This window comes from Gavialis gangeticus, unplaced genomic scaffold (genome assembly GCF_001723915.1).
Source record: "Gavialis gangeticus isolate Ggan-Ray unplaced genomic scaffold, GavGan_comp1, whole genome shotgun sequence".
Lineage (NCBI taxonomy): Eukaryota > Metazoa > Chordata > Crocodylia > Gavialidae > Gavialis > Gavialis gangeticus.
Window position 1 is genome coordinate 8,465,807 of NW_017728964.1, and position 7,553 is coordinate 8,473,359.

Consider the following 7,553-nt stretch of genomic DNA (forward strand, 5'->3'; position numbering starts at 1 on the left):
TTCTGCCCCACTCCCTCCCTCACTGTGGGGGCCTTGATCTGCCCACCCCCCAATGCCCCTTCCCTTCCCCTTACCTGCTGTGGCTCCGCATGCCATCTGGCTGCAGTCCTGGCTACGTGCAGGCTTCCTGTCTGTGCACACCACTCCCCCCAGCCCCTGCTGCTGCTGCCTGGAGCCCATCCCTGGGCTGCCCTGTGGCCCTTTGTGCTGCCCCACCTTAGAGAGGGTTGAGCCCCGTTAGCCTCCACCTTCCACAGCTACTCCTAGGTCATCCCTGACCGATGCTCATCCAGCTTTCTTGAACACCTCCACTGATTCCACAACCTACCTAGGCAGTCTGTTCCAGTGCCTCACTGTTCTAACAGTGAAGAAGTTTTTTCTAATATCCACTCTAAACTTATTTTGCTGCAATGCCAAGCCATTGGTGTCTTGCTCTTTGCAGATAGAGAGAAAAGGCATTCTCCCTCGTCTTTATGGCAACCCTTCAGATACTGAAAGGCTGCTGTCATGTCCGTCCCCCCCAAGCACTTTTTCTGCAACCTATTTCCTTCAATTGCTTGTTACATGGCTTGCTTTCTAAGCTCTTTGTCATTTTGATGCCTGCCTCTGGACCCTGATGCTAACCTTAGTGGATAACCACTAAGGAAAAGAGTGTCATTAATTATAAATATAATATTTGTAGAGCATACTCCCTGCTAGTGGATTACTAATGGATGTTGAACTGTCCTGTCCCTGATGGAGCCAGGGTGCCACTTAATACCAGTTGTGATGGTGCTTTTTGAATGAGATCATACAGCCACCAACTCATTTGACATGGTACTTGCAATAGTCCCCAGATGGTAGCAAATTTTGGTTAGTTCCAGTGCAGGCTGGAATTAAACCAGTAACCTCTGATGTGTTGCCCATCATGTGCCCTCCTTTCTCCTCACTAAAGGCTATTAACTATTATTTTAGGTGGGGCATAAATCAGCAAGAACATAATTTCTTCAAAAATAAAGTTATTGTTTTTAATGGATGCCTCTGGAAACACAAAGAGAAATATGTGAGTTAGGGAAAGATTTATAGAAGTGAAGTTATACCCCTAAAGAATGTTTTCCATGAAAATTCAAATGATTTTAATGTACAAAAGATTCTGAGAGAGACAATAAAAATATATAGTAGAACAGGGAAAGTGGAATTATATATCAGGTTTCATGACTTAGCATCTCCAATGTCAACAAATTATACCAATAAAAGCCTGATAACAGGCTTTGTGGGAGAGAGGTCAGTTTCTAGGTCTAAGGTAAAGGAAGTTCTTTGTAATATAGTTGACAAGGAGCCAGGCTCACATTGTAGTCACTGAAGATTTTGTCAGCTTAGAGGGGAAAAGCAAATATATTTTTATAATGTTCTGTTCCTCAGGCCAAACTCAACTCCCATTGAAATCAATGGCAGTTTTGCTACTGACTGCAGTAGCAGCAGGCTTTGGCCCATGGTGTGTAAAAGCCAGAATGAACGTTGAAAGAAGCAAAGCAAGTAAGCATTGGAGGTTATTTTTCTTTGAATGTGACTCCAAGTGATAGACTGTAACATGCTCCATAGGTGAGTTTCTCTACCTGGGCAGTTGTAGGCCACAGCACATTTATGCTGTTCTAGAGAAGGGAAGATGATATTTAAGTGGGAGAAAAACCATTTAAAAGCTTACTGTCCTGGTACATTATTGATTTCATGGTAGCCAAATAAATTAGTTGTACTCAAAAGAATCTTAGGCCCAGGATGAAAGTTCATTGAAGTCATTGGAAAAATTCTTGATTTCACTGAGAACTGGATGGGAGGCTGGCCTTCTGGAAATGCCAGAGCGTCTGTTTAAGTGCAGTCAGGGCAGTTGGAAGTGAGGGTGTTCAGTAAGGGTACAGGCAGTTAAAATGTTTGTATCTATATCAAATTATACCATTTTAAGCAGAATGTAGCCAAAGCACTGGAGCTTTAAGCTTGTTACATTTTAGGGTCAAAGAGAATTTTAACTAAGCTGCTTGGCTACAGGAGCATGCAGACATAAGCCTTTACAAGTGATGCTCCCTCCCCAGCTACAGCTCCCCTTTTAAAAGTTGTGTTTGTCCATAGCCTGACTTACTGTACTCAGACCCTTACCTCGTCGTGACACAGTAAGAATAGTTGTGGGATTAACATCCACTTGAAATTCTGAGGCTGCTGACAGATGTTGAATGAAAGGTGCAGTTCCAACAATCGTCTTTCCTGCCATGCGTCACATACATGGCAGGAGGTGCAATTGTGGGGTTGAACATCAGCTCCTAAAATGCCATATTGTTGGTGTAGGGAGCACCCAGGATCATAGTTTACCAGCAAGTAACAAACTTGGCTTCCTGCACTCCCCTGGCTGGGAGCCACTCATCAGCTGAGCAGTGCTCCCAGCCTCTGGAGCACACAAGTCTTGAAGGGCTCTGGTGTGCTCTGGAGACTGGTAACACTGGCTGGACATTCAGTTAAAGGTGTGAAAGGAACCAGCCACAAAGTTATTACACGTTTTATGTAATAACTCTGGCTGCTGACAGATGTGGGGGAAAAAAACAAACAAACAGCACTTTACTGGAAAAGGAAGCATGTCAGTTGGACCCGGCTCCCCAGTGTCTATATAGATCATGTGCTTCAGCAGGGCTTTTTGGCGCTTTTATCTAATAGCTGATTTATCAGGGTGCAGTCTATACAAACAGTGGGCAAGCTGGGTCCATCTAACATGGTGCCTCTTCTGGGCATATGCTGTGCTTGGTGCAGGGACCCACCAAGTAAAGCACTGTTTTGTTTTAGGTTTTTTATTCATATCTGTAAGCAGTCTTTGTGGCTTATTCCTCATTTTATTACATCATTAATTGAATGAACATATGGCCAGGTCACTATATAAGATGTGATTAACCAGTTAAACATATCTTAAGTGTAACATCGGTCAGGGGCCTGAGTCTGTCTGTCTGTCAAATGAGCACTCATCAGGAGCTCACTGGAAAATACATTGGCCCTGAGAGCATTGAAAGACATGCACTCAGTATGACAGAAATGCAGTTGCACTGAAAGACTGTGGGCAGATGAAATGTTAAAATGCTATTTGGTGTTAAAAACTACATTTATGGAACCCCAGAAACTACGTTGCACTTGAAGTGAAACGCAAAATACTGAGCATATGCCTTTGACCAACCAGCTCATTCTAATGCAAGGGCTTTTAAATTCTGTGTTGAGTCTGTTGTGGGTGGCAGCTCTTGGCACTGAGGCCAGAAACAGCCATTCTGTTTGAAGTGCTTAAAGTGCCTGTGAAGCACTACATATAGTGCAGACTCTCACACCTGATGGAGTGCTTCAGAAATGGCTGGCAGTTCAGGAATGACGCTTGGAAAAAAGAGGAGCATCTCTGAGGCTGACAATAGCTTCTTTTAGTTCTCTGAGCTAATGTCGTTTGCTTCCTGCAGGAGAGACCAAAACCAAAAATTCCTATACAGCATTTCAGAGAGGCAACCCCTCCTTTCATTATCTGTGTAAAGATGGTGAGTACACTCTGTGACTTAACATCATGTGCAAATTATCTGTCTGGCACTTAAGAATGTAATGTTGTTTTTATTTATAAACCACATTTTTTTCAGAGGATTTTAGTTAAAACCTAGCTTAATAAGCAGTGGCCTTTTGGTCATATGGTTGATGGAGATTGTTTCAGGGAATGAATGTGTTGGAGTAATATCAAGGTAGTAAAAGGAAGGACATTTTTAAAGGATCCCAAACCTGTTCTGCATTTTTGCCCTTCAGTTTTATCCATCCAAAATTGCACCCCCCTCCTTTTTTTATACCCAAAATGCAACAGTCATAAGTGTTGGTACGCATAAATGAGAGGGGAGGAGAGGGTCTTGGTTGTATAAATCAGGTGCTTTCAGTCATCAGAGGCAACGCTGCCCATCCTGACAATTCTTTTTTTGCCTGGCTACTGTTGTGAGGTTAACACTGCATTTCATTTCCCTTTCACTCAAGTTGGCCGGACGATATAAGCATTAAATTTTCAGTTGTTACCTTAAAATAAAGGCATAAGTAGGGAATAGCACAAAAGCATAAGATTGTAAACCTGAAAGGAAATGTACCAGAAACGCACTGTAAATACTAACTCTATGAAAGTGACTGAAAACTGCAACTGAATCTACATATTTAAAAACCACACTGGCAGGCTTCCCACATATAAATAAGTGAAGGTGTTTAAATCCCTTCTATTTTGTGATTGTTAGCTGAAGTCCATCTCCTTCCTCACCTTAGCCCCCTAAGCATGGGGTCACTTCAGAGACAATAATTTATGGTTGTAAAATCAGACTGTGAGTACCTTGGGGCATTATCATGTACTGCAGACAGTTGGATAATAAACTAACCTAGTAATATTGCAACTAATTTAATTTGTCATACTAAATGTAATGGGGGTGGAAGTCCCAAGATAAAACATCTGTATAACCTGTTATAAAGCACATCTAATTTCTGAACCTTTGACAATGAAGCTATTGTACAACACCGTGTTTGTGCTGAAAACTCCGGAACATGATTTCAGCTGTAGGTTCACAGTTGTGGCAGGCTAGTAGGGGGTGCTCCTGCGCTGAGCTACCCACCTTACTGCACCCAACCACTTCCAGGCTCCAAGTCCCTCCCTGGGGGCGCCTCACTTCTAGCCAACCCCTTTCCTGGAGCACACCCGCTAGCCTGGGGGTAGTGCCGCCACCACCCAGGGTCTGGAGTGATCCTGGCTCTGTGCCCCCTGGGAAACACAGGCCTAGTAGCCTTTGAGGGTACTCGACCCACTTCAAGACCTTGGGATGCTTCCCTCAGCCTGAAGCACAAACAGTGGTCTCCCTTAGTCAGCCGAACCAAGGGGACCCCAAGGCATAATCTAGACCCAATTCCAATAAGTCTCCCAACACTAGGTACAAAGGAGAACTTTATTGGCTACAAGGGGTAGGTTTGGAATAGGGTACAGGGTTGAGCAATATCAGAGAAATCCCATAGAGCAAACACGTTGGCTGGGTAGCCTTTGATCATGCATCTGAGGTACTGCAAGCTGTATATCTAGTTAGATCTCAGGTAGCTCACTCACAAGTATCATCCAAAGGCAGGTGGAGATTCCCACTGGAGGCAGGCAGTTCATTGATCGTGAGATTCAAGAGAGCAAGTTTCAGATGATCCAGCTCTTCCCTGAGTTTTCATCATGGCTACTGCCCTCCTCCTGGAAAGTTCTTAACTTATATAGACTGTATGACCTCATTTACCTAGTCCAATTGAGGCCAGCACCTGTTGTCTGCCAGCCAACCAATTTGAAATGTATCACTGGTTGCTGGGTAGACTGGCAGGGTCTCTAGCCCCCTCCCAGTCAGATTGTCATTGCTTAGAACAATAGGGAGTATAAGCCCCTCACTCAGGCATGTGATGCCAGTCACATAGGCAGAGGGAGCAGGTTTCTCCCTGCCTCAGGAATGTATCCAGCTCAGGTTACCTGAAGAGATGGGATGTCTGCCCTCTGCAGGGCCCATATTAAAAAGAATTGTCACAGAGCAGAGTTTTTGGGGAGACAGAGGTGGCATTCTGCCACAACAGTACTTTTCATTCTTTATCAGTGAGTGTATTCAGTATGCTGACCATACTGCATGGCATGTCATCTGCAAAAGAATCCTCAACATTTTGGGGCCACAGTTTGACTGACTTGAACTGGCTGGGATCTTTGCAAAGTGTCCTCAATGTCTTAAGCAGCTCTGTTGATGAGAAATTAATTGGTGCCCAATGCCAAGAGGCTGTAGCCAAGTTGTGTGAAGTTTCTCTTGTCTGAAGGGAAAAGCCTTCAATTCACCGTTGCGCTTCAATGTCTGAACTTCCCTGTAGCCTGTTAACATCATGGCTGTTACAAGAGCTGGTGTCATAAGTGCAGTTAACACAGAGGCAAAGAAAGAAACTGCTGCCCAGTGCCCAGGTTTCTTGCGACATTAGTGATACAAGAGAATAGAAGAGTGGCTGAATGTACAAGGGCAATATTGAGAATAAGAGGGCTTCCCGTCAGCTTTGTATCTTAATAAGACTTAAATGATACTTCTGTGGGGCCTACCTTCCTAGGACTTTAAAGAGATTTTTATACAATAATAGCTTAAGCCTGTGTCATAAAGATGTACTGCTGTACATTTTAATTATGTGAAGACTAAGGACCTGAAAGCTTATGGACAACAGGAACTCTCTGGCAAAGCCAAAAATTGAAACTCAACTCTCAAGTCCTGTTATAACTTGCATTAGAGCAATGCCTGGAGTTCCTGATTGAAAAGTGCCAGCCTCTGTACAAAGCTACAGCAAGAGAAAATCCTCAAGGAGCATAAAACCTAGCTGACCAAGACAAGAACAACAAAAAAAGGTCAGGAAGAAACAGAGGCAGAGAGCTAGAGTGATTTTTCCAAGTTCACAGAATAGGTCATGGGTCTTCTGAGTCCCTCCAGAGACTATCTTCTGGACCATTCTGATTCTTGCATTTTCTGTTGTCTCTCCATGAGCATATGCAGGCTATCTTTAGGTAGAACTCTTTTAGCAAGCCCTCTTTCAGGTGCTGAGACACATACTGCAGATTCTGTTGGTGTGAAAACCTCCTGACAGAGGCTGGATGAATTGGTATAAATTGAAATCTCATTCTTACTGGCTGTGGCTGGATTGAAATGGCCACACCTTTGAAAAGCAGGTTTTAATCTGCCCTGGAAAGCAGCCTACCACCAAAGGCAAAACAAACCCGTAAGTAGTTGTGGTTTAAAGTGTTCAGGTCTCCAAAATGCAGAAGGCCTCAAACTGTAGGCCTTACCACTAGAGGAAATGGTTTCTGAACCAGCTGAAACTTGCAGAGAAGCTGAACTTTCATTGATCTGCGGTGATATTGTGCAGACTAAGTATAAAGCCAAGAGTTCAGACATGACTGTATTTTTAGATGGTTGAACTTGCCTTGTTTTCTTTGCAGCCCACATCTAAAAAATGAGCTAAACAAAAACCTTCCCCATTGCTACTTATTCACATCCCCCAGCATGTGCTGTCACATGTGATCCTCTACTGGTGCAACCAATATAGTTAGAAATGACAAGGCAACCTGCTGTTGTACAGCTCATCAAAACCAAACTGTAAGCAAACTGTAAACTTGTTGCAAGTGCCAGGAAAATGGAGATATAATTAATCAGTGCTGGAAGTGAGAAGGCAAAACACTGAGAGACATTAAAGTTGTTTTTTTCTGTCATCAAGGACACTTGCCTTGGTGCTTATAACTCAGAATCGGCAATTGTGCAAAATGAGTGCTGTTTTGATGAGTCAAATTCTGAGAGGTGAATTACACGACGAAGTATGAAGCAACTGTCCCCACTTGGCACAAGTAATTACCAATACATCTTGTTTAATACCATATTTTCTGGCATACAGCACCCCCCAAGAATAAAATACTCACCTGCAGGATCTCTGGTAGTGACTGATGTGTGAGGAGAAAAGAACCCAACGGACTTTTAGATCCCAGTCTGAATGGGCAGGCCTGGCTGGGG

General features: G+C 43.6%; 1 protein-coding gene across 6 annotated transcripts in view; it reads left to right on the forward strand.

Moving 5' to 3' along the window:
• The window catches only part of B3GNTL1 (UDP-GlcNAc:betaGal beta-1,3-N-acetylglucosaminyltransferase-like 1), a 417,067-nt gene that overhangs the window by 385,883 nt on the left and 23,631 nt on the right, over positions 1 to 7,553 (forward strand). For 5 of the 6 annotated variants that reach the window (XM_019502483.1, XM_019502489.1, XM_019502498.1 and 2 more), the window contains one exon: positions 3,456 to 3,530. The exons of the other annotated variant lie outside the window; for it this stretch is intronic. In XM_019502483.1, coding sequence (XP_019358028.1) covers positions 3,456 to 3,530 — 75 coding nt within the window. The remainder of the gene's footprint in view (positions 1 to 3,455; positions 3,531 to 7,553) is intronic. 6 annotated transcript variants of the gene reach the window in all.